Genomic DNA, 27,943 nt, shown 5'->3' with positions numbered 1-27,943 from the left:
ACTTGCCAACATTAAATTCCATTTGCCATTTCCTGGCCCATTCGCCCAGCCTATCTAGATCCTTCTGCAGACTCTCCACACCCTCCACACAATTTGCCTTTCCCCCAATCTTGGTGTCATCAGCAAATTTCGACACCCTGCACTCGGTTCCCTCCTCCAGATCATCTATATAAATGGTAAATAGCTGAGGCCCCAGCACCGACCCCTGGGGCACCCCACTAGTCACCAACCGCCAATCCGAATAGCACCCATTGACCCCCACTCTCTGCCTCCTATTTGACAACCAATCCTCTATCCACGCTAACACCCTACCCCCAACTCCATGTCCCCTGACCTTCTGCAATAACCTCTTGTGAGGTACCTTGTCAAACGCCTTCTGAAAATCCAGAAAGACCACATCCACCGGCTCTCCTCTATCCACTGCCCTAGACACATCCTCATAGAACTCCAGTAAATTTGTCAGACACGACTTCCCTTTAATGAAACCGTGTTGCGTCCGCCCTATCAAGCAATTCCCTTCAAGATGCCTCGCAATTTCCTCCTTAATGACGGATTCTAACATTTTACCTACCACAGACGTTAAACTAACCGGCCTATAATTCCCCGCCTTTTGCCTGGCACCCTTCTTAAACAACGGCGTAACATTAGCCGTTTTCCAATCTTCCGGCACTTCCCCGGAATCCAGCGACGTCTGGAAAATAACCACCAAGGCATCCACTATCACCTCCGCCATTTCTTTCAGAACCCTCGGATGCATTCCATCCGGTCCTGGGGACTTGTCCACAATCAGCCCCTCCAGTCTGTCGAGCACCACCTCTCTAGTAACAGTAATGTCATTAAGACCCTCCATTCCTACCACCTTTCCATCGCTAACACCCGGCAAATTATTCACGTCCTCCTCCGTGAAGACAGAAACAAAAAAGTTATTCAAGACCTTAGCCATATCCCCATCCCCTACCACTAGCTCCCCTTTCTCATCCTCTAAAGGACCAACGTTCACCCTAGCCAGCCTCTTCCTTTTTATATATTTATAAAAACTCTTGCTATCCTTTTTTATATTAAATGCTAGCCCAGCCTCATAGCTTCTCCTACCCTCCTTTATCAACTTCTTTGTCAATCTTTGTTGACATTTAAACCTTTCCCAATCCTCTTCTCGCCCACTACTCTTAGCTACTCTAAATTCCTCCGCTTTTAATTTAACACTTGCCTTCACCTCCTTCGTTATCCACGGCTTATTACCTCTCTTCCTACTGTCCTTTTTAACCATCGGAATAAATTTCTGCTGAGCACCAAGAAAGATCTCCTTAAAGATCCTCCACTGCTCCTCAGCAGACCTACCTTCCAACGCACTCCCCCAGTCCACATTCGCCAATTCTTCTCTCATCCTACCATACTCCCCTCTATTCAAACAAAGGACGCGTGTCCGGGAACCCACTTTCTCCTCGATGTTGGCAGCGCTTCTAGCTTTTGTTTTGTGCATCATCTGTTTCTTCATACCATGAATCAAGTTGGCTGAAACTTGACATCTGTGATGCTGGTGACTTCAGAAGAGACTGAGATGGATCATCCACTCAGTACCTAGGCTGAAGATGACTGCAAATACTTCAGGCTCATCATTTGCGCTGTTGTTCGAGGCTCATAGAATCATCTTGGCCGAGTAGATTTGAGAAAAGTCAGTCAAGCACGAATTTCCCTTGCGTTGAACCAGGCCATCCTTGGCAACGGATAATAAAAGTCCCTCACCCAGAGTATATGCTATCTAGTGTTCCTTCCAACTGGTGTTCAACATGGAAGAGCAACGATTCATCAGCTGAGGTAAGCAGTAATCAGTAGGCTGCTTCCTTGCCCATGTTTGACCTCAAGTCAAGACATTCAGAATCAATGCTGAGAACTCTCAGAACCACCACCTATTGACTGTATACCATTTGGGTTTGCTCTGCTGGAGAGAAAGGGATGGTGATGGAGGAGTCTGGGACATTGACCATTAGGTATGATTCAATGAGAATGACTCTGCCAGGGTTTATTGACTAGTCTTTGACACAAGACCCCAGATGCTAATGGGGAGAACCTAACAGTCAATTAGGCAAGGTACGCCTTTGTCATTTCTAGTGTTGAGGCTCGTGTGATGTGGTACACCCAGTTTTATTCTTACTTAACCAATGTGTAGCAGTTCAATACCACTATAGTAGAGAATTGCTCGACCATTTCAAAGAACAATTAAGAGTCAACTACATTGTTATGGATCTACGGTTACATGCGGGCCAGAATGGGCAAGGATAGTGGATTTCCTTCCCTGAAGGACATTAGCAGATCAGATGAGATTTTATAGTGATCTGGAAGTTTCATGATCACCATCACTAATGGCCAGCTTTTTATACCAGATTTATTAATTGATTGAATTTAAATTCCCTCCAGCTGCCATGGTTGGACTTGAACTCATGTTTCCAGAGCATGAGTCTGGACCTCTGATTCCCAAATAATAACATCTTTACAGAGCAGAATGCACCACGACCAATCTGGACTCCCTAGTCGGTGCGTATCAAAGGGCACCCCCTGATCTGGAGTGCCATTTCAGCATGTCATAACTTGTTTGAACACACACCTGGTGGTTATATGACATTCGCTGGAGTGCTGTCAGGTTTCTGGTGAGTGCCATCAACAAAGTTGGAAGTGGGTAACCCTCGTTCCCCAGTAGCCATGCCTTGTGCTGGATTGCAGGTCCAAAGACACCAACAAGCTTGGCCTGCCACAGGATGAAAGCATCATGACAGCTACCCAAGAAACTCTCAAATATCTGCAGTAACATTTTTCTTTGACTAAACACCAGCACAACACTGATTGAATAGAAACCCCTAACTTGCCAAATATTGCTGGCTGTTCTGGAGAGGTTGATTTTCCCCTGTACTCAGTCAATGACACCCAGCATCTCTGGAAAGCCAGCCAGAGTGGCAAACCCCAGTATCTGTGTTCTGATCCATCAGCATGGGCAACATTGGCATAATTGCTGGTCCTGAAAAACATTTTTTTCTATAAGCACCTACATTATGCTTATAGGAACAAATATTTCTCCAGTGATCCAGCGGCAAAATAATTGAGAACAATGATCATTTTTACAGTCAAGTCCAGAAGACACGGTAGCACAGTGGTTAGCACTGCTGCTTCACAGCTCCAGGGACCTGGCTTTGACTCCCAACTTGGGCCACTGTCTGTGTGGAGTTTGCACGTTCTCTTCATGTCTGCGTGGGTTTCCTCCAGGTGCTCCTGTTCCCTCCCACAGTCCAAAGATGTGCAGGTTAGGTTAATTGGCCATGCTAAATTGCCCCTTAGGTGTCCTGAGATGTGTAGGTTAGAGGGATTACTGGGTAAAACATGTAGGGGTATGGGAGTAGGGCCTGGGTGGGATTGTGGTTGGTGCAGGCCCAATGGGCAGAATGGCCTCTTTCTGTACTATAGGGTTTCTATGACTGCTTCAATGACTGGAATAGATCACTATCTCGGAGGCTGCACATACTGGCCAATATCTGGCATAAATTGAAACACCTAAAGCACTGCTGTTTCAACACGTCGAGAAAACTCAAATCTCTGCCAGTTCATCCTGTCCTATCTGCAAGTTGCATTGCTCCACTTTTCTCTAGCTGCATCCTCCTCTGCTGCACACCTCACCCAAGATCCAATCTGAGGCAACCGAGACACTACCCATCCTAATCTGATTCAGTAAACCTCCAAACTGTAGAAAGTAAACTCTCAGCAAAAGCACTCATTTGACACTCATTGGTAAGGAAGTAATTTTGCATACTGAGAATTCATTGCAGCATTTTCATGAGTTTTAATCAGCCTCTTCAGCTGTTGCTGAGTTCTCATCTTACTTTCAACGGCTGGGTTTCAGGAAGCCCTGGGAACTTAGTCTAACGCAGTGTTAGACTATCTCTTCTCTAATTGAGTGATTATCATATTTTAAGGGCAACCAATTTTTCTTAACAGATCTGCCTAATACACTCAGGTTGAAGGTGGAAGTTGACAAGTTGTCGCCAGTTGCCAGACACATTTGCATTTTTGCTGGGTCAAAATCAATCCTTCTTGATTTTGGAGGCAGCACTATACAGCTTCAGTAGCACAAAAGATGTTCAACAGAAAACAGCAGCAGGATAGGAACTAATGGCTATATTAACAATATGCATGCCGTTTACATATTCATGAAACTCCAATTTCCTGCTGCTCCACACTTGCGACATCCACCCCTAAAGGCTTTATGCTCAACTCTGATTCCAAATATTTTTGTTTTCGCCGGGGAGGGCAGCAGGGAGACAAGGCCAGGGTGGAAAGCATGATGATAATGTTGTTGCGGGCTAGAGAGCAGGAACGGTGGCACGGTGATTCGCACCGCTGCCTCACAGCACCAGAGACCCAGGTTTAATTCCAGCTTTGAGTCACTGTCTGCGTGGAGCTTTTCCGTTCTCCCCGTGTCTGTGTGGGTTTCCTCCGGGCTCCTCCCACAGTCCAAAGATGTGTGGGCTAGGTTGCTTGGCCATGCTAAAATGGTCTTTTAGTGTCGGGGGATTAGCTGGGTAAATATGTAGAGTTATGGAGATAGCTCCTGGATGGGATTGTTATTGGTGCAGGCTCAATGGGCTAAATGGCCTCCTTCTGCACTGTAGGGATTTTATGGTTCCATTCTAATGTTGCAGAGGCGTGAGAGAGTTCAAATCCCACAATGGTAGCAGAGGGAACTTAATTTAAATTAATAACATTTGGAATAAAATGCTGGTCGCAATAATAATAAACCTTCCAGATTGTTGTAAAATCCCATCCTTCAGTGGAGGAAACCTGCCATTCTTCACCCATCATGCTACAAACTCTCAGGAATATAGCTGGTCCTGAACTTCCCTCTGAAATAATCCAGCAAACCACTACAGTTGTATCAAATCATGAGAAAAAAGTAAAGAAAGAACTACAACAGAAGAACAACGTGGCATCGACCTAAGCACCTGAAATGACAAAGGCACACCTTGCCTAGTTGAACCTACAAAGTTGACCTCAGGAACATCTGAGGATTTGTGTCAAATTTGTGTGAGCTGCTCACAAAGGAGACAAATTACAGTCTGACATAGGCATATTCACCAAATGTCACACATTCCTCCGTCACTGTCCCCGAGTGTGACCTATCCACAGTAAGAAATCTCACAACACCAGGTTAGAGTCCAATCAGTTTATTTGATAGTAATCCCACAAGCTTTCAGAAACAGTGTTCCTTCATCAGGTGTGTGGAAGGTTCTGACCAGAGAAAGGCATATGAAGTCACAGACAGTTTACAGAATACTGATTAGAATGCAAGTCTTTGCAGCTAACCTGCTATTCAAGTCTTAAAGATGCAGACAATGTGAGTGGAAATAGCATTGTCTGCATCTTTAAGACTTGAATAGCAGGTTAGCTGCAAAGACTTGCATTCTAATCAGTATTCTGTAAACTGTGTGTGTCTTTATATGCCCTTCTCTGATCAGAACCTTCCACACACCTGACGAAAGCACACCGTTTCTGAAAGCTTGTGGGTTTACTATCAAATAAACTGGTGTTGTGAGACTTCTTACTGTGTTTACCCCAGTCCAATGCCAGCATCTCTACATCATGTGTCCTATCCACCAGTCAGGAGGGAGTAACCCTGGGAATCCTCAATCTTGACTCTGGACCCCATAGAGTCTCAGGACATCAGGTCAAACATGAGCAAGGAAACCTGCTGCAGGTCACCCACCATCCTCCCTTAGCTGATAAATCAATGCTCCTTCCTATTGAACACAGCTCAGAAGAATCACTGAGGTTGACAAGAGTACGGCATGTACCCTGGGCAAGGGGGGAGGGGGTGGTGGAGACTCAATGCTCAAAGCATCTCAGCTGACCAAGCTAGCCATATCCTTAAGTGTATATCTGCCAGCTGGGGCTAGCTTTGACAAAAGAACCAACACGAGGGAAAACACTACTTAACTTCAGTCCTCACCAATCTACCTGTTGCATATGCATCTATTCATCACACAGTCCTTCTATACGTAAAGTATGGCCTTCAGAGTGAGGACATGCTCCATCAAGGTGCATGGACACTGCCACCATGCTAAGTGGAATCGTCTAAGAACAGATCTAGTCGCTCAAATCTGAACATCCTTCAGATATTGTAGATAGTCATCAGCAGGATTGTATTCAACCTCCAATTCCCAACATATCCTTCACACTACCACTACCATAAAGCCATGAACCAACCATGGTTCAATTATAAGTGCAGGAGCACCAAGGTATAGCTAAAATGGTGATGTCAACCTGGTGAAGCTACAACATAGGTCAACATGCATGTTAAAAGCAGAAGCAACATTAAATACAGCTCAGCAATCCAACAACCAATGGATCAAATAAAAGTTCTGCAGTCCTGCCAAGCTCTGCGAATGGTGGTGGAAAATAAATCAGAGGAGGTGGCTCCCAAAAAAAAAAACAGCCTCAAATGATGGGGGAGCCCAGCACATCAGTGCAAAAGACAATGTTGAAACATTTGCAACCATGTAGGGATATTGGGGTAGGGCCTGGGTGGGATTGTGTTCGGTGTAGACCCGATGGGCCAAAGGGCCTCTTTTCGCACTGTAGGGTTCTATGATTCATCTTCAGTGAAATGCCAAGTGGTTGAGCCATCACAGCTTCTTACTGAGAATCTCAGATCCCTGGCAAATGCAAATCTACACCCAATTTGTTTCACTCAATATGATATAAAGTGGCTGAAGGCAGTAATACAGCAATAGCTATGGGACCTGACAGCATCATGGATGTAACACTAAAGACATGCTCAAGAATGATCCAATTTATTATCACATGTATTAGTATACAGTGAAAAGTGCTTCTTGCGTGCTATACAGACAAAGCATACCGTATATAGAGAAGGAAAGGACAGAGTGCAGAATTGGTATTACAGTCAAAGCTAGGGTGTACAGAAAGACCAACTTAATAAAAGGTAGGTCCATTCAAGAGTCTGGGAACAAGCTGTTCTTGAGTCAGTTGGTGCATCTGTAAAAGTTGAGGCAGTCGTAGTGGACATGCCAAACTTCCTTAGCCTCCTGAGAAAGTTGAGGCATTGGAGGGCTTTCTTATCTATACTGTTGGCATAGAGGGACCAGAACAAGTTTTTGGTGATCTGGACACTTAAAAGCCTGAGCACCCAGCCATTTCTACTTCATCCCCATTGACGTAGACACTGGCATTCCCTCCACTATGCTTCCTGAAGCCAATGGCTATCTCATTCATTTTGTTGACATTGAGGGAGAGATTATTGTCGCCGCACCAGTTCACCTGTCTCTTTCATGTACTCCGTCTCAGCATTGTTTGAGATCTGACCCACTTCCAAGGTTTCATCAGCAAATTTGATAATTGAGTTGGAGGGCAATTTGGCCACACAGTCCCAGGTGTATAAAGAGTATAGTAACGGGTTGAGGGACGCAGTCTTGTGGGTCACCGGTGTTGAGGATGATCACAGAGGAGGAGTTATTGCCTATTCTTTCTGATTGTGGTCTGTGAGTTAGTAAGTCTAGGATCCAGTTGCAGAGGATCTGCGTCCTTAACCAAGATATTCCAATGCAACTACAATACGGCATCGAGCTGACGACGTGGAAAATTGACTTGGTATGCCCACAAAATAAGGACAAATCTGGCCAATTAATGCCCTGTCAGTCTACTCAATCATCAACAATAAGATGGAAGCTGTCACTGACACTGCTATTAAAGTGAGCCTGATTTTTACAGGGATTTGAAAATTTTGAATCGTTTTTTTCCTTTTACAGCAGTTTGCTCAATAGCACTTTCCAAACCCATGACCTTTACTTCATTGAAGGGCAAAGGCAGCAGACAAATGGTCACACCACCACTTGCAAATTTGATTCCAAACCACACACCACCCTAACTTGGAAGTACATCGCTGTGTATTCACTGCTGCTGTGTCAAAACCTGAAACACCCTTTCTAACAGCACTATGGGGGAATACCGATAGTAAAAAGTCTGACAAGACCACTGAAGTGTACATTGGGGAGACCATGCAGACGCTATGACAACGGATGAATGAACATCGCTCGACAATCACCAGGAATCCCTTCCTGTTGGCGAACACTTCAGTGGTCACGGGCATTCAGCCTCTGACCTTCGGGTAAGCGTTCTCCAAGGCGGCCTTCACGACACACGACATCGCAGAGTCGCTGAGCAGAGACTGATAGCCAAGTTCCACACACGAGGACGGTCTCCACAGGGATCTTGGGTTCATGTCGCACTATCTGTAACCCCCGTGACTTGCCTGGGTTTGCAAAACCTCACTTACTGTGCTGTCTGGAGACAATACACATCTCTTTAAACTGTGATCAGTGCTCCTTCCACTCACATTGTTAGCCACTTTAAGACTTGAACAGCAGGTTAGGTGTAAAGATTCGCATTCTAATCAGTAATCTGTAAACTGTCTGCGCTTTATATGCTCTGTCTGAGGCCAGAACTCTCCATTCACCTGACGAAGGGGCTAACCCGAAAGCTAGTGAGTTTACTATCAAATAAATCGGTTGGACTGAAACCTGGCGTTGTCAGACTTTTTACTATGTTTACCCCAGTCCAACGCCAGCATATCCACATCATGGATACCGATAGCGCATGGACTTCAGTGCCTCAACACTACCTTTTCAAGCACAATTAGGGATGGATAAATGCTGGTCTGGCCAACAAAACCTCACGAACGAATTAGAAATTCTTCTCTCCTGCTTAGCAGCTGTGATAAGAGCACTTCCTTCCACGTAAAGGCAGAACACACAAAAACATGGAACAACAGTTGTGGAAGCGGAAACAATCATTTCAAAAGGAAAAGATACTTGAAGGAATAAACATTCAGGGCTACAGGAAATTATATAGGTAATGGGATTGACCAATTTGCTTTGCAGAGAGCCAGCAAACACTCAATGGATTGACTGGCCTCCTGCCGCGCCGTGAATGACTCTGTGAGCTCCTTTACTCAAAACTGTCACATAAACTGCTCCTAGTCTTAGACATTTTGCTAAATATCAAACGCACCTTCAAATCGCCATCACAGGACAAATGTGTTCTTATGAAAAAAACTACACAATCCACTCACATGTCCTTAAATTTCCTCCTGCCAAAAAAAGACTTGGCAAACAATTATAGTTAAAAAGCAGCATCGTTAAAATGCTTCACTGAGTGTGTGAGAGGGGGAGACACTACAAACTGTGACAGACAGATAGGAGGGCCCATAGAATGAAAGAAAGATTGGACAAAACCTCTGTTTGATTAAAAAGGTTTGGAAAACTTGTAAAATGCTCATCCTTTTAACACATAGGTGCTTTCTCAAAGTATTGCAATACTCAAAGTAAGCAAGCATTTTGTCAACATGGGAATGTCAGTGTGCAAACAGCTAAAGAAGCTTTTCTGTATTTCGCAACAAAGTCAGTGCCTTGCAGGATAGGCCAGATAACCTTTCACTAAGGCATCTGCTGCCACGCTCACAACCCCAACTCGCTGCCACTGCAATCCACTGAGCAGCGGTGAGCGTGAAAAGCTGGGATTCGGAAGGGATTGGGAGGAGTTCAGTGGCCGTAGTAAAATGACCATCCATAACAGAGTGAAACCAGGTGAGTCAGATCTCAGGGGCTCGAGTCTTGAAAGTGTGACAAATTGAGGAACATTAATCTTGCAGGCACACAGTAGAAATCTGCAATAAAATGCCAGGAGCTTCTGAGCCTGCAGGGGAATGGGGGAAAAAGGAGTAACGAGGGATAATGGAGGTTGAGTAAAGGGGTGGCACGCAAGAAGCAATGAGAACTTAGGCCAGTTGCGCACTGGACATCTCATGAATAAGCCCGTACTGGCACCAGATGACAGGTGCTCGCTCATGATGCTATCAGAGGGAGAATCCACACATGCGCTAGTGGACAAAGCACTGTTCCTGGCACTTGGCACATTTGTGTCAAGACTTAGTGTAGAATTATAGGCATTCCTATTTAAAAGTCTGGGGGATTGTGATATTCAATTGTCACTCTGAGAATCATGCCAATTTGTAGGACTGGATACAATTTCCTCTCTCTGGCTTCTGTCAAATGTTAATGGACAAGGAATCCTGCAACCTTTATGCAAAAGGACATCAATGACCTCCTTGATGCAATGGTATTTCCTCTAGATAACAACACAAACAGGTTGCAATAGTATTCTTATTTCCCCCTTTTACTGGGATTCAGTGTTAAAATATACAAGACCAGGATTTTTATTTCCCTCTTTTACTGCTTTTTTCCTTCTGGGAAAGGCCACCTGATACAGCCTGGAACAAACAGTTGCAAAGGAATTGAAGATAGTACTGACTTTCAGTGATAGAGAGAGCACTGAGTGGAAGTAAGCTGCAGGTTTTCAGCCAAAAGCTGACATATTTCTACAAAGACCCTAAGGGGAAGCATAATTCAAGTGTTGTGAAGCAATGTGAATATACACGTAGAGAAGAAATACTTTTTGTGACGCCTGACTCTTAAAACTTAACCTTTTTCCCACATCCTCATCTTTCTCCTAGCGAGATGCCCATTTTTAAATCTATGTTTCCAATGCGAAGCAATAATTTTAGCAAAGTTAAATGCAGAAGCAGCAAAAGCCTTGAGTAAGTCTCTAAGTCATTAAAGTGATTGATATATCGGCATCCACCTTGGGGGATTGGGTCACAGCCTTCACACAGGCTACCTGCCAAAGGGATACATTCCTGCAGCTCTTCCAACTACAGTGGTAGTGTTAGGAGACATGGGTAAGAAAGGGTTACTAATCTAAAGCACATAAACTGACATACAAAAATGGTTCCTTGGTACCAAAACTGGAAAAACAGAGAGAAAGAAAAAAAAAATTGAACAAATTCACCCAAAGCTAGTTAGCTAGACAGCAGATTTTAAAGGTAACTAGTTTGGCAAACAGATTTGATGAGGGGGTGGGGGGGGGGCAGGAGAGTTTGGTTGTTCCATTTTTCAGGGATTGTGCATTTTTTTGGGCAGATAATTCAAGTGCAGTTTTCTCAGCAGTGAGATTGAGGAGGTAGCCTCCAAGAACCTGTTTTGCCACCTCAGTCAATTCCAAAAATCTAGTTCCCTCCCCCCACCCCCGTCATCTTTGGCAGAAACAAAATATGCAGTCGTTTATAAGAAACGAGTTGAGCGTGCCTACGTTAATAGCATCCTGCATCTGCATAGCATTTTTAACACAGCAAAACATCCTAAAGAGCATCACAGGAAGGTACAATCAGAGAAAAACTCAGGCAAAGGAAGAGATATTATGAATAAAATCTTGGTCAGCGTTAGTTTTTAAGGAGCACATTGAAGGGTAGAAAGAGGTAAAGGATGGTAATTTTGTTCCATATACCCTTTTATTTATCTTTAATTAATATTCCACTCTATTCTCACTTCTGATCGGTAAATATGTACGTGCATGTGTTTTACCATTCTTCTCCGTTCCTTTCTAATAGTTAATAAACTTACTCTATCTTTTAACTCAAGAAAGCCTGGGTAAATTGAATCCATTTCACATGTAGTTATTGGGTTTGAAGAAAGTACCAGATTGAAGGGAGCTTTATTAGATTAAACCTTTTTGCTACCAGCAGAGGGTGAGTTGAATAAAGACGCAGTCAGTCATCCTTCCGCTCACCGGGTTTTGTAACAATATGGGGGTACCCCAGCTGGACGATGACAAATCGAGGGGTCTCGCCCAGATCAAAAAACACATTTATTTAACACACCATTTCTTGGGGACATATTAGGTGCGTTGAACGAGAGTGAGCTCTATCATTATCACAGTTTGTGTTCTGTAGAATTACCTTCCTTACAGGACTGTGGGTGTACCAAGACCAGGTGGTTCAAAATGGCAGGTCTTCACTACCTTCTAAACGGAAATGTGGAATGGATAATAAATAATGGCCTTTCCACCAACAACATCCAGTGAATGAATAAAGTAAATACAATAATAAGGCAACAGGGATGTACTTCTGAGGCTGTATAAGACTCTGCTCAGATCCGACTTGGAGCACCGTGAGCAGTTTTGGGGCCCCAAATCTAAGGAAGGACGTACTGGCCTTGGGAAAACTGCAGAGGAGGCTCACAAGAATGATCTCTGGAAGGTAGAACTTGTCACATGAAGAACGGTTGAAAACTCTGGGCCTGTACTCGTTGCAGTTTAGAAGGTTAAAGGGGGATCTTATTGAAACTTACAGGACACCATGAGGCCTGATAGAGTGGACGTGGAGAGGATGTTTCCACTAGTAGAAAAAACTAGAACCAGAGGGCACAATCTCAGGCTAAAGGGACGATCCTTTAAAACAGAGATGAGGAGGAATTTCTTCAGCCAGAGAGTGGTACATCTGTTGAGCATCTTTAAGACAAGAGATAGGTAGGTTCTTGATTAATAAGGGGATCAGGGGTTATGGTGAAAAGGCAGGAGAATGGGGATGAGAAAAACATCAGCCATGATTGAATGGCTGAGCAGACTCAATGGGCTGAGTGGTCTAATTCTGCTCCTATGTCTTAAGGTCTAACTCTTAATCAGAGGCATCTGTAATTCCAGAGCTTCCCCTTGGTCTCTTGCCATAACATTGTGGGCAAACTGGAAGAACCCCCAGTGGGAAGGTCTCAAGGGGATCACACTGAGGTTACAGCAGCTGACGAAGGGAAAGTCTGCAGAATTAAAGAGCCACCATGTAAAATAGTTGAAACTTATTAGATTGGAAACTGATTCTTTCTCACAGACAACAGTATTGAGAATTGCTCAAATTATATTACTGATATAATTGATAATTATTGAGCATCCAAGATTGCTGAAGAGCAGTAAGGGAGCAAATTGCAGAGCTTCTCTGAACACAAGATTAGTCCCAGGGGACTAGAGGAACGCTAATTTATAATGCCATTGTTTAAGTTGGGGCAAGGGATAACCCAGGAAACTACAGCTTGACAACACTAATGGGAAATCTGATGGAGGCCATAATACAAGATAAATATACACTTAGAAAAAAATAAGCTAATACTAGACAGTCAACTTGGCTTTCTCAAGGACAGGTTATGTCTGATAAATTTAATTTGAGTTATTTGATGAGGTGACACAGGCAGTGGATGAGGGTCGTGCCGTGGATATTGTATATGTAGACTTTCAGAAAGCAGTGCCACATGGCAGATTGGTTAGCAAATTAGAAATGTTTGGGATTGATGGGTCTTTGGCAGTATGGACTAGAAGTTGGCTAAGAGATAGGATACAGAGAGTAGGTATAGATGGTGAGACGTTAGTGTACCTTTAAGAGTTTTTAAAAAAATCACGTTCTCTATAGTTCATCGCCTTAGCTGATGTCACTGCTGCTTATGAGGAGTCCCTTTATTCCACCTTCTGTGGTTTAAATGAAGGTTGTTTATTTTTGCTATGGGAATTAATTTTATGACTTTGCACTGTCAGGAGGAAGAATGTTTTCAGGTCAGATGATAGGAGCTCTTTCATTTTCAGTTCTGAGCTGCAGGTTTTAGTTTTTAGAAGGGATATCAAGCTGAAAAGAAGTGTCTCTCTCTCTCTCTTTCTCTCTGATTTTGGGAAATTCTACTGGTTGGCTGAAAACCTTCCTGGAGTAGAAAATCTGCTGTTGGTGACTTGACCAGAGTCTCCCTCTTGTTCTGGGAAGCTGTTTTGACTTCAAACAGTTCTGAGTATATCAGCAGAACTGCAGCATTCAACCAAAGGACACAATTCCAGTATCACATCAGCATTAGCCTTTGCTGTGTTAAACCTGTGGAAGGGTTTTGTCTAAGGAAGTTCTTGTTTGATTGGAACATCTTAGATAAATTTGTTTAAGGATTATACATTATTGAGGTGGTTTTGGTTTTGTTTGTGATTGATAAAAGTTATTGCTAATTTTCTTTCCATACATGTTAACTATATTCCTAAATAAACTTTGTTTGGTAAAAGCTCCGTAGTGTGTCATTGGAATCATGCTTATCCTAGCCAAATTCAAGGTGAAAAACTTATGTTCCAGGTGAGCTCCATAAAACACTATGGATTTTCTGACCTGAAGCATAACAATGGGCATTCCTCAGACCGGAGACAAGTTGATAGTAGTGTTCCCGGGGATCAGTGTTAGAACCCTTGTCTTTTCTGATTTATACAAGCAATTTAGAGATGGGTATAATCTCTAAATTAGATGATATTAAGCTAGGAAGAATAGTGAATTGTGAGAATGATGTTGAGTGACTTCAGAGGGGCACTGACAAGTTGGCCAACTGAGCGCACAGCTGAGATAAATTTCAATACAGCAAAATGCGGAGTAATGCATTCTGGAATACAGATTCAGTAGTACAAATTTGAGGGAGTACAGGAGCAGAGGGACATCAGGGTTCAAATGCATAATTCTTTGAAAGTGTCCAGGCAAATTGAAACAGTTTTTAAGACGACTTAACGGAGCCTTGGGTTTAGAAATAGAAAGTAGAATATAAAAGCAAGGAAGTGATGCTGCACCTCTGCAAATCATAGGTGAGGCCACATTTGGAGTATTGAATTCAGTTCTGGGCACCTTCTCTAAAGAAGGATGTTAAAACCCTAGAGAGGTGCAAAGGAGATTTACGAGAATGATATCAGGAATGAGAAATTTTAGGTACAAAGAAAGATTGGAGCAATTGGGTTTATTCTCCTCGGAGCAGAGGAGACTAAAAAGTGACCTTATTCAGATGTCCAAAGTTATGAACAATATTGACATGATAAAGAAGGATATTCTGTTTCCACTCGTTGGTACATCAGTAACAAAGGGTCATAATTCCAAGATGATCAGCAAAAGAGCTAGGAGTAAGATGAGGAGAAACTTATGTGTTCAGAGAGTTATTGGGATTTGGAGAACGCTGCCTGGGAGAGTGGTAGAGGCGGATTCCATAGGAGGTTTTAAAAGAGAGCTGGATACATATTTGAATGTGATGAATTTAGAGGGCTACACAGATAGGGCTGGAGAATGGGACTAGCTAGGTAGCTCTTTTGGGAGCTGGTGCAGACACTTATGGGTTAAATGGCCTCCTTCTGTCCTGTAAAATTCTATGATGCCCTACTGCCCCTAGTTCTCCATTCCTAAAATGTCTAAGTGAGATTGGTGATATACATTTGGTGCTGGATTTACCAAGTCACTGATTTTTGATTCGTTTTATAAGAATCAACTGGATTAGTCACTCATCGATTTCTATCTCCACTGTGTTTACACCAATTACAATGGGGCAAGAATAATACAATCCTACACTGCCCACTTGTCACGCTGAAGAGAAAACTAGATACTTAATGTATGGTACCATTTATACTTGGGGACAATCATGTGAGCAGAAATTAGCACTCATTCCATTAACACTAACAAAACAAGTAATACTGTAAAGAACAAATAACACTGCTCAAAGCTTAAAATAAATTAAAACTTTTTTTTATATAAAAGGGACCCACAATGTCCTGTTGGAAAAAAAAGATTTTCAGGTATTTACTAAAAGTGCATTTAAACAAATATTGAATAAATGCTAAAGAGAATTCTGACGTTACAGTTCTGCAAACTTTCAGATTGCAACAAAGTCATTAAACTGATGCAGTGCAATATTAAATGCAATGTCTATGTTAACACTATGTTATGCTATGTCTATGTTAACACTCACCAGACGAAGGAACAGCACTCCGAAAGCTAGTGGTGTTTACTACCAAATAAACCTGTTGGACTTTAACCTGGTGTTGTGAGACTTCTTGCTGTGTTTACCCCCAGTCCAACACTGGCATTTCCACATTATGTTAACACTGCCAATCGAATATCTGTAGCCTCACACAAATCTTACGGTGCCCATAACGTATACTTGTTCCAGAAAAAAAAACTTGTGTTCTAAGAAAAGAACAGAGAAAATTACAGCACAGGAACAGGCCCTTCGGCCCTCCAATCCTGCACCAACCATGCTGCCCACATAACTGAAATCCCCTACCCTTCTGGGGACCATATCCCTTTAGTCCCATCCTATTCATGCATTTGTCCAGATGCCCCTTAAAACACTCTATCGTATCTGCTTCCACCACTTCCCTTGGCAGCAAGTTCCAGGCATCCACCACCCTATGTGTTAAAAACTTGCCTCGTACATCTCCTTTAAACCTTGCCCCTCACACCTTAAATCTATGCCCCCTAATTGATTCTTCCACCTGGGGGAAAAAACTTCTGACTATCCACTCTGTCCATGTCCTTCGTATTCTTGTAGACTTCTATCAGGTACCCGTCAACCTCCCTTGTTCCAGTGAGAACAAACCAAGTTTCTCCAACCTCTCCTCATAGCTAATGCCCTCCATTCCAGGTAACATCCTGGTAAATCTTTTCTGTACCCTCTCCAAAGCCTCCACATCCTTCTGATAGTGTGGCGGCAATTCCAAGTGCGGCCAAACTAGGATTCTATAAAGCTGCAACATGACTTGCCAATTTTTAAACTCAGTGCCTCAGCCGATGAAGGCAAATATGCCATATGCTTTCTTGACTACCTTCTCTACCTGCGTTGCCACTTTTAGTGACCTGTGTACACAGATCCCTCTGCCTTCAATACTCTTAGGGATTCTGCCATTTACTGTTTATTTCCTATCTGTATTATATCTTCAAAATGCATTGCCTCACATTTGTCTGGATTAAACTCCATCTGCCATCTCAACTGATCTATATCCTGCTGTATCCTCATCGCTATCTGCAAATCCACCAACCCTGTGGTGTCTGCAAACTTACTAATCAAACCTTTTACATTTTCCTCCAAATCACTTACATATATTACAAACAGCAAAAGGTCCCAGCACTGATCCCTGAGGAACTCTTGTCACAGCTCTCCATTCAGAAACACACCCTTCCACTGCTACCCTCTGTCTTCTTTGACCGAAAGAAATCCCACAACACCAGTTTAAAGTCCAAACAGATTTGTAGCAAAAGCTGCAAGCTTTCCAAACTTTTTGCTACAAATAAACCTGTTTGGACTTTAAACTGGTGTTGTGGGATTTCTTTCTGTTTCACCCCAGTCCAACGCCGGCATCTCCACATCATGATTTCTTTCACCGAGCCAGTTTTGTACCCACCTTGCCAGCTAACCTGTGATCCCATGAGACTTCACCTTCTGCACCAGTCTGCCATAAGGGACCTTGTCAAAGGCCTCACTGATGTCCATGTAGACAACATACACTGCCATACCAATCATCTTTGTTACTTCCTCGAAAAACTCGATCAAGTTAGAAAGACATGACCTCTCCTTCACAAAACCATGTTGCCTCCCGTTAATACGTCCACTTATTTCCAAGTGGGAATAAGTCTGTATTGAAGAATCCTCTCCAACAATTTCCCCACCACTGATGTAAGGCTCACTAGCCTGTAATTACCTGGATTATTCTTGCTACCCTTCTTAAACAAAGGAACAACATTGGCTATTCTCCAGTCCTCTGGGACCTCCCCTGTAGCCAGTGAGGATACAAAGATTTCTTGCAAGGCCCCAGCAATTTCCTCTCTTGCCTCTCTCAGTATTCTGGGGGTATATCTCATCAGGTCCTGGGGACTTGTCTACCGTAATGTTTCCCGAGAACACCAATACCTCCTCCTTTTTGATCTCAACATGACTAGTGTGAGACTATAAGAACATGCGGAAGAAATAATACCTATCTTCCTCGCTTAATGCTGATTGTAGAGAGCCTCCACCTTGATCAGAGGAGATTTGAACGAGGTATTGGAATATAGTGTTCAATTCTGGTCGCCACACTACCAGAAGGATGTGGAGGCTTTGGAGAGAGTACAGAAAAGATTTACCAGGATGTTGCCTGGTATGGAGGGCATTAGCTATGAGGAGAGGTTGGAGAAACTTGGTTTGTTCTCACTGGAATGACAAGCATTTGAGGGATGGTTTGATAGAAGTCCACAAGATTATGAGGGGAATGGACAAGATGGATAGTCAGAAGCTTTTTTCCCCAGATGGAAGAGTCAACTACCAGGGGGCATAGGTTTAAGGCGTGAGGGGCAAAGTTTAAAGGAGATATACGAGGCAAGTTTTTTTCATACAGAGGGTGGTGAGTGCCTGGAACTCGCTGCCAGGGGAGGTAACAGAAGCAGGTACGATAGTGACGTTTTAGGGGCGCCTTGGCAAGTACATGAATACAATGGGAACAGAGGGATATGGCCCCTGGAAGGGTAGGGGGTTTTAGTTCAGTCGGGCAGCTTGGTTGGTGCAAGCTTGGAAGGGCCTGTTGCTGTGCTGTATCTAAGCTTTACAATGATTTATGGTGATGAATAGAATTCCTTTCACCTAAAGAAGTAAAAAAAAAACCCCCTCTCCTACCCTTAGAAGCATATTAAAGTACAACTGAATACTTTTGAAGTCCTCAGAAGTTGTGTAGCCAAGCATACATACCTACGTGCATACAGCAATGTATCAAACACAACATTAATGAACAGTTCACCATTTCAAAGACCTTTGTTTAATATATGTGCCAGATGAATCCAGCATTCTGTCAGTGAGGTACTGAAATATTGATGGAATTCTATTTTGCACGGCTTTATCATGAAAATGCAAATATAAATCAAAAGCTTTGATGAAAGGCCATCACCCTGAAATGTTAACATCTGTGGAAAAAGAAATACTTGTCCACTCGCTGTGTGTCTTTAGCGTTTTCTGGTTTGTTTAAATAAAAAACGGGTTATTCATTGACATCTCACCAAAATATATTTTCTACCAAGTGAACAACAGCATCATAGAAAGCCTACAGTGCAGAGAGAGGCCATTTGGCCCATCGAGTCTGCACCGATCACAATCCCACCCAGGCCCTATCCCCATATCCCTACATCCCTCTAACCTACACATCTCAGGACACTAAGGGTCAATTTAGCATGGCCAATCAACCTAACCCACACATCTTTGGACTGTGGGAGGAAACCGGAGCACCCGGAGGAAACCCATGCAGACACAAGGAGAATGTGCAAACTCCACACAGACGGTGACCCGAACTGGGAATCGAACTCAGGTCCCTGGAGCTGTGAAGCAGCAGTGCTAATCACTGTGCTACCGTGCCACCCACTAGACAACAGATGGGGGAAGATACACAGGTAATGTTACAAAGCCTTTTAGAATGGCCAGTAGTCAAGATGGATATTAGGATGGGTGAGTGAAGGCAAGAACAAGGTTAGATCTTGAGGCTGTTGAACGAGGGAAGTGAGGTAGCAAAGCAGAGGAATTTGCTCCAAAACCTTTTGCCGGACGACAGAAGTCTTTGTCATCGAACGTGGAGTGAAAATAATACCAACTGGTATGAATTGAAAAAGTGGAGAACTGGATAAAGTCGTGGAGTTGGGTTGTGTAAGACGAGGATGTGGAAGGATTTATAAGATGAAGCCAAGGAACATAATGTTTACTGAGAGGGGGAATAGGGAGTAAGAGAAGATTGATGAGCATGGGTGGAATCGGGGAAGAGTACAATAGGACAAGGACTTTACTTGCTGAAAACAGCCATGGTAACAGAGCAGGTAAAGGGTAACAAAGAACATGAAGAAGAACAGACACTGGCAACTCAAAGAAATACAAAGAACAACTTAACAATAGCGGTGTTCAAAATCCTGGACAAAGTAGATAAAGCCAAACTATTCTTGTTTGTAGAAGGAATGAAAACCAAAATACAGATTTAAGGTTATTGGCATAAGAAGCAACATTAACATGATAAAAAGGCTCTTTCATGCAGTGAGAGGTTAGGATCTGAAAAGTACTGCTTGAGAGTAGAGGCAGGGAGGCGGATTCAAATAGGGCCTTCAAAAAGAATTGAATAAAGGTGAAAATGTGATTACACAAGCTTCTCCTGCAGAGAGCCAGCATACACACAATGGCCTGAATGGCCTCTTTCTCCGCTGTAACCGTCCTATAATTCCACGTGACAATGAGCAAGCGTTAGTAAAGAAAAATACGCAAGGGGTGTCAAAATCAGCACAATAAATATTTACAATTAGGAAAGAGAGGATAGTTAGAAACAATGTGAAAAACTGACTGTGGTGACACTGCCACAAGAGGACATGATGAGTTGTTACTTTGTGGCAGCATTTACAGTAGAGAAAAAAACGTAATCGGGACCATGGGCTCACTAAAATTAATACAAGTATAATGTCATCAAAGACGAACAGATCCCCTCGCCCAGTGGCTACCTGAAGTTTTGAGGAAGTCTTGCTGCAACTGTACAGGGCACTGGTGAGGCTGCAGCTGGAGTACTGTGTGCAGTTTTGGTCGCCGCACTTACGCAAGGATATTTTGGCCTTGGAGGGAGTGCAGAGGAGGTTTACTGATGCCGGAGTTGAGGGGGTTGAGCTATGAGGAGAGGCTGAATAAACTAGGCTTGTACTCGTTAGAGTTTAGAAGAATGAGGGGAGATCTCATTGAGACATATAAGATGATGAATGGGATGGATAGGATAGAGGTGGAGAGACTCTTCCCGCTCAGAAAGGACAGTAGGACTAGGGGGCACAGCCTCAAGATAAAAGGGGGGGGCGGTTTAGAATGGAGTTGAGGAGGAACTTCTTCACTCAAAGGGTGGTGAATCTCTGGAATTCTCTGCCCGTTGAAGTGGTGGAGGCTGCCTCGCTAAATGTATTTAAGACGCGGGTAGATAGGTTTTTGATAGGCAAGGGAATTAAGGGTTATGGGGAGAAGGTGGGAAGGTGGAACTGATCCACTTCAGATCAGCCATGATCTTATTGAATGGCGGGGCAGGCTTGAAGGGCTAGATGGCCTACTCCTGCTCCTATTTCTTATGTTCTTATGAAGTCAGTGAGAATACTGCAGATACCCTAACTATTACCTTCTAAAGTTATTACAATTCAAGAAGCTTTACTTTAGATTGGAAAATTGTCTGGCAACTTCACAATTTAAGAAATGTGAGGTTAAACTAGAAAATTATAGACAAGTTAACCTGATATCTGCTATCAGGAAATTACTAGAATCTATAATTAAGAACAGATGACTGAACGATTTGAAATTTTTTATTGATTGAAGAGAGCCAGCATGGATTGGTCAACGATCAATAAGGATTGATGAAATAGATTCAATTTTTTTTTTAAAGGAAATACTAAGTTTCAGGGGTTCAGTGCACACAGGAAGTGAGTCACACACAAGATTAATTGGTAAAGGCTTGGCACTAATAGGGAGGTGTAAAAAGTAGTCTGTAGTTGGAGGGTGACTTAGACAACCAAGCAAACAGCCTCAACCTTTGAGCCAACAAAATCCATGAGCTCCCTGACATTCCACCAAGTCCTGAGGATAAACTGCTGTTTGGCGCTGAGTAAGGAAATAAAAAGGATTTTCAGTAAGATGTTACTATCTGTGGGGTAGTATGCACGAGGGACCTCGCAAGTAGAAGTAGAGAAATGGGTGAATTGAACATAAGAACTTAAGAAATAGGAGCAGGAGTAGGCCATCTAGCCCTTTGAGCCTGCCCCGCCATTCAATAAGATCATGGCTGATCTGTCGTGGCTCAGTTCCACATTCCCGCCCTCTCCCCATAATCCTTAATCCCCTCTCTTATCAAAAACCCATCAACCCGCGTCTTAAAAATATTTAGCGAGGTAGCCTCCACCACTTCAACGGGCAGAGAATTCCAGAGATTCACCACCCTTTGAGTGAAGAAGTTCCTCCTCAACTCTGTTCTAAACCGCCCCCCCCCCTTTATCTTGAGGCTGTGCCCCCTAGTCCTACTATCCTTTGAGCGGGAAGAGTCTCTCCACCTCTATCCTATCCATCCCATTCATCATCTTATACGTCTCAATGAGATCTCCCCTCATTCTTCTAAACTCTAACGAGTACAAGCCTAATTTATTCAGCCTCTCCTCATAGCTCAACCCCCTCAACTCCGGCATCAGCCTAGTAAACCTCCTCTACACTCCCTCCAAGGCCAAAATATCCTTGCGTAAGTACAGCGCCCAAAACTGCACACAGTACTCCAGCTGCGGCCTCACCAATGCCCTATACAGCTGCAGCAAGACCTCCCTACTTTTATATTCAATCCCCCTCGCGATGAAGGCCAGCATCCCATTCGCCTTCCTGACCACCTGCTGCACCTGCAAGCTGGGTTTTTGCGACTCATGCACAAGGACCCCGAGGTCCCTCTGCACTGTCGCCTGCTGCAGTTTTTCTCCACGTAAGTAATAATCCTTCCTACCATTATTCCTACCAAAGTGGACCACCTCGCACTTGCCAACATTAAATTCCATTTGCCATTTCCTGGCCCATTCGTCCAGCCTATCTAGATCCTTCTGCAGACTCTCCCCACCCTCCGTACAATTTGCCTTTCCACCAATTTTGGTGTCATCAGCAAATTTCGACACCCTACACTCAGTTCCCTCCTCCAGATCATCTATATAAATGGTAAAATTGCTATAATATGAGGTGATAAATGAAGAATTAGCCAGAGGAGTAAGGCGTCCAGGTGAAGTAGAAACCAGGTCCAACATCTAAAAGTCAAGTTTCTACAAGACTGAGCTTATCAGTGAACTCCTTTATATGGTGTTGAATGCCTTATTTGCATGAGAGTGGATATTTTGAAAGACGACATGGAATGGATGGGTCAAAGAGCAGTGGATGAGCAAGGGACAGTGAAGAAATTGGAATGGCTTGTTTTCAGAGAGGGAGGTGGATGGGTTTCACAATATTGTAGGCATTATGAGGCAGCTTTAGAAGAAGCAGTCATCTGATCTGTAATACGGGGAAGATAGAATAAAATCAAGGTTAACCCAGAGTCTCACTCTCAGCAATGCTTCAACCTAGGAGTTGCAGAGTGAAAAAATGGAACTGAAGTAATAAGAAACAAGAAAAGAGATGGCAGAACATTTGCTGAAAATCGGGTGATCATAATGTAAAACATGAATAGGCAGCAGAAATTTCCTGCAGCAAGAACACTGGTTTTGGATGGCTTGTGCATTTCTATATGTATCTTTGATAGAATGTTTTATGAGCGCCATCAAGGTTTGAGGCCTGTCGGTGATTGAAGAAATTCAGGGCCGACATTGGCTAAGGATATCTGGGCCAAATGGCAGAGAGAGGAAACAACTAATGTAGTGTGTGGTGAAGAGATTCCGAGTTTGAAGGTTGTTTCATGTTTCACCAGAATTTCAAAATGCAGGCACGTATAATATGGTGAGTGACACTGAAACCTTTTGTAATGAAACAGGCAAAATAACTCTTGGATAAATACCAAAGTAATAAGCTTTTCACAGAACTGTATAATGGCATTCAGTAATCAATTTGAGTGTGTGTTACAAACTATACAGTAAACTTCCACAAAATGAAACAAACATTTTGAAAAATTACTCATGGTATGAATGAATTGTTAATTATAAAATTCAACAAGAACAATCCAGGCATATATAATTAGGAGATTCAGTATCAGAAAAGGTAGCAAGTGTGAAATGAGCCACATTGATGGAAACAGGCATTCCATACAGGAGTACAAAAAATACACAACTCAGACAAACTCACATTATTTAAAACATAAATGAATCCTTGGCAAACTTTCTTTCTGTTTAAATCAACAGCATATTTTGAAAAAAAAACTAAAAATAATTCTAGATGAGAACTGATTACCATAAAACATCACCTAGAGCCTTACTTAACAATGACATTTTACAGGTCTTTCATCTATTCAAAGCATACCAACGTTAATCTGCTAATCACCCCCACACTTCCTCCTAACATATAAGTGTGATCTTTGACAACTATTCACTTCACTAATTTAATTTTACCGAGCTATCTGAAAATAACGTCAGTTGCAATATGTCTTCAGATACACAGAATCCATTTTATTATTACAAATAAGGCTGGAATCCCCTACATACACACAGCACAATTCAGAAACTCCAGCTCATTCATTCCAAACAAAGAAGCACATTTCAAAATCTCTGACAAAGAGTCACAATGAAAGCACAAACCATTAACAGCTTAATGATGGGTGCTGATTTTGAATAGTTTCTTTTTTTCTGCATGTTACTTAACAGCTGACAAAAAGAAGCTGAAACTCATTCAGATTAGAATTCCAGATGAAATGAAGCTGAATTCTAGTGACCAAGTGAATAAATAAACTTTCAGTAGAGTGGTTGGTTTTTTTCCCCCATCTATTTTAACCAAATTTGCATTCAGCTATCACATTTGTAACTGTTATTTAACTTAATGCAAGTAAAATAGCCTTTTCTTTACGCCAATATTTTTACAATAGATTTTCCGCAAATTGTACCCGTGTTACACAATGCAAATAGCACGGTTTTGACTAACTTCAGAAGCACTGTGGTTAGCACTGCTGCTTCACAGCTCCAGGGTCCTGAGTTCGATTCCCGGCTCGGGTCACTGTCTGTGTGGAGTTTGCACATTCTCCTCGTGCCTGCGTGGGTTTTCTCCGGGTACTCCTGTTTCCTCCCACAGTCCAAAGATGTGCAGGTTAGGCTGATTGGCCATGCTAAGAAATTGCCCCTTAGTGTCCAGGGATGCGTAGGTTAGAGGGATTAGTGGGTATAATATGTAGGGATATGGGGGTAGGGCCTGGGTGGGATTGTGTTTGGCGCAGACTCGATGGGCCAAAGGGCCTCTTTCTGCACAGTAGGGTTCTATGATTCTGGAATTCAGAAACTGAAGTGCTGTACAACCTTAAAGAAATATGCACACATGCAGTTGTTTTATAACCAAAAGCAATGCATAATGTGTGGAAATAGATGTGAAGTTGACTTGCACCACCCAGTCAATCACTCCTTTGAAGCTTAAAATACTGTAGTCACGTTCTTTTCAATTGACAATGCAAAGCTTTTTAATTCTTCCTAGGGTCATTGGCTACATACTGCAGCCAATGAAGGAATCAATGATTCAATTGTCTGGGTCATGTTGTCTGGCTTTAGAACTCCAGAAGTTTCTTTTGTCTGCAGATATTTTTAGCCAGAATACAGAAAATATTTTAGTTCTAGACTGGTCTCAGCAATTATAACTAGAAACAATATGTGAAAAATATAAACACACCAACAGCAACTTGCATTATCACCACAGCAGGCTTGTAAATCAGGCTAAAAGATTGGCATAAGCCAAAGAATGGGACCAATAGCTTGGATAAAGAGGTAGGATCTAAGGAACATTTTAAAGGGGCAGAGAGGGGGTCATGGAGGGGGGTATTAGTGGGATGAAGAAAGTTGAGGATGTGCAGAAAGCCAGAAACACCAAATGGGTTGACTTCAATATGAAGCTACGATTCAATCTCGGCTGTGATATGTTTGTTTAGCTGTAGAACCTCTCACCAGAATGCTGGTACCCTATATTGATCAGCAAGGGGAGGCGATGGCCTAGTGATATTATCGCTAGACTATTAGTCCAGAAATTCAGCTCATGTTCTGGGGAACTGGGTTCAAATCCCTCCACGGCAGATGGTGGAATTTGAATTCAATTAAAAATATAGTCTGGAATTAAGAATCCACTGAATACTATGAAACCATTGTCAATCGTTGGAAAAATCCAGGTGCTTCACTAATGTACTTTAGGGAAGGAAATCTGTCATCCTTACCTGATTTGGCCTACATATGACTCCAGAGCCACAGCAATGTGGCTGACTCTTTACTGCCCTCTGAAATGGCTTGGCAAGTCACTAAATTCAAAGGTAGCTAGGAATGGACAATAGATGCTGGTGGGCCTGCATGTCCCATGAATAGATTTTTAAGAAGTTGACCAATAAGTGCTGGAAAATGTCTTTATAGATGCAACTTGATGCATACTGTTGCACCATTCAACAGTTTCAAGTCTGGAACATCTTGCAATAATCAGCACCTGACTCTTCAAGTGCATTTTATACAGTGATGCCAAAAATAACCCCGCACAGGGTGGCGAACTATGCATTTTCTGACATAAGCATAAAAAGAAAGAGGTTTCCTTTGCTTTCTTGCCATTCTGCCTTCTTCTTATAAAAAGGGAATATGATTCTCTCAGTTCACTCATTATTTCTTCATGGTCGTATACAAGTGCAGCATGTTCCACAGTTAGATTCATGCAAGTGTTGTCTGTTTTTGGTTAAAATGGCTATTAGCTTGTTGAAAAGCTTAATGCCATGTTTTTGTAAGCGTGAAAGGATTGACCAATTTTAGGAGTTCCAGATTATGAATTGACACTGAAAACCACTGGACAGTAAAATTGGAGGACCTGGCCAGTTTAGACACAAGTCTTAAATTTCACATCATGTTGGGGGAAGAAAAGGTCACAAAGGAAAATTTAAGGCAGTACCAACCATGAAGATTAACTAGAACAGTATGACACAGAAGTATTAGAATATAACTACGACATGCACGCATTCCATTTCTACTTTGCAATCTGCAATTTCCCTTTCGAGTCATAAGACTCATTATAATTATTGCTTTAGTGGTACTACAATCAAGATCATACTTACACTCTGTATACTGTTGCAGCTGAGCAAACTCTGCTGGACTTAGGATAACCCACATTCCATCACTCATTTTCTACAAATCTGCTGCGACCAGATTGTTACGCACGAAGATAGTACAACAATTCACAAAGTAAAATGCTCCTAGAAAAATACGATCGCGGAAGACATGGCCCCTTCGTTCTTAAAATGGACAGGAGAACTTCTCTGATGTTTTGTTTACTCTTGCTGGTGTGGTTTACATCTGCTTTTAAATCAGGCAATCACACTTTTCTTGTTGCTCGTTAATTATTCTTAACTTCTGCTGATCAGCTGTGCTCAGATGCTCTGTTTAATTATTTCATTAGCAAGATTTGTCGAACAAAATCCATTCATATTTTTGAAGGGTGAATCGTACAAGCTTTTCTTTTCCAAATCTGCAAAAGCATAAAAAAAAGCTACAATGAGTTTACAAAGAAATAAACATAAATTGAAATAACTTCCACAATATTTTATTAATGCCAACTAATGCAGTCCAAGACTGGTTTAATTCGGAATAATAGGTGGTGGTGAGCGTTTCCTTCAATTATCTAAATTCAACACCTACTTCTCTTTGATTAAAAAACAAGAATGCTACTCACCAGAAGAGAGAGTAGTGCATTAGATGTAAATACTTCAACAGAACTGGAAATTGGAAAACAAAATTCTTTACAGGACTGAACAAAGCAAGGAGGAAATAAAAGCAGAAAATGCTGGGAATAGTCAGCAGGTCTGGCAATATCTCGTTAGAAAGAGTTAACATTTTAGTTTGATGACATCTGGGAGGATGTAATTATAACGTTGGCCATTTCCTTGGCTTCCCCCACCACGGATTATGAATATGGTCATAAGAATTTCTCCTGGAAAAGGAGTGAATACAGTTGCAAGTTTATCTCTGTGTGCACTGTGCAGATTAATCAAATCTAACAGAACTATTATCAGAATGCAGACTCTAAAGTAAGAATTAAATTAATTTTGTGCGTGCTGGCTCCATTTTGTATCCCTAGTGTTCAGCAATGCTTCTTCTAAAGGTCTTGAAATTAAACAGTGATTCAAAATACCCTGATTTTGTTTTGTTGACTCCAATGGAATAGGGAAAGGAAAGGCACAAGCTAAAGGATATATAAACAAGTACTCCCAATTTTAGTAATGGATTTCGCTCATGTACATTCATGAAAATCTGTTATAAAAGTAAGTGGTTAGTTCATCGGTATGAATCAACAGCTTGCAGTTTACCCCCACACAATTCAACAACTACATTTAATTACCTTAAAATTTCATAGAATTGAATCCCTACAGTGCAGAAAGAGGCCCTTCAGCCCATCGAGTCTGCACTGAACACAATCCCACCCAGGCCCTACCCCCATATCCCTAGATATTATACCCACTAATCCCTCTAACCTACACATCCCTGGATACTAAGGGGCAATTTCTTAACATGGCCAATCAATCTAACCCGCACATCTTTGGACTGTGGGAG

At 42.4% G+C, this 27,943-nt stretch overlaps 1 protein-coding gene across 4 annotated transcripts in view; it reads right to left on the bottom strand.

Annotated features, from left to right (window-relative positions):
- LOC145349855 (diacylglycerol kinase beta-like) overlaps positions 1-27,943 on the bottom strand; it is a 534,763-nt gene that overhangs the window by 424,732 nt on the left and 82,088 nt on the right. For all 4 annotated transcript variants that reach the window (XM_080198449.1, XM_080198452.1, XM_080198451.1 and 1 more), the window contains exon 2: positions 26,452-26,861. In XM_080198449.1, coding sequence (XP_080054575.1) covers positions 26,452-26,518 — 67 coding nt within the window. In that variant the 5' untranslated portion in view covers positions 26,519-26,861. The remainder of the gene's footprint in view (positions 1-26,451; positions 26,862-27,943) is intronic.

This window comes from Carcharhinus amblyrhynchos, chromosome 11 (genome assembly GCF_965287045.1).
Source record: "Carcharhinus amblyrhynchos chromosome 11, sCarAmb.v2.hapA, whole genome shotgun sequence".
In the NCBI taxonomy this organism is placed as follows: domain Eukaryota; kingdom Metazoa; phylum Chordata; class Chondrichthyes; order Carcharhiniformes; family Carcharhinidae; genus Carcharhinus; species Carcharhinus amblyrhynchos.
The sequence above is the reverse complement of the archived record's forward strand: the minus strand, read 5'-3'. Positions and strand labels throughout refer to the sequence as shown.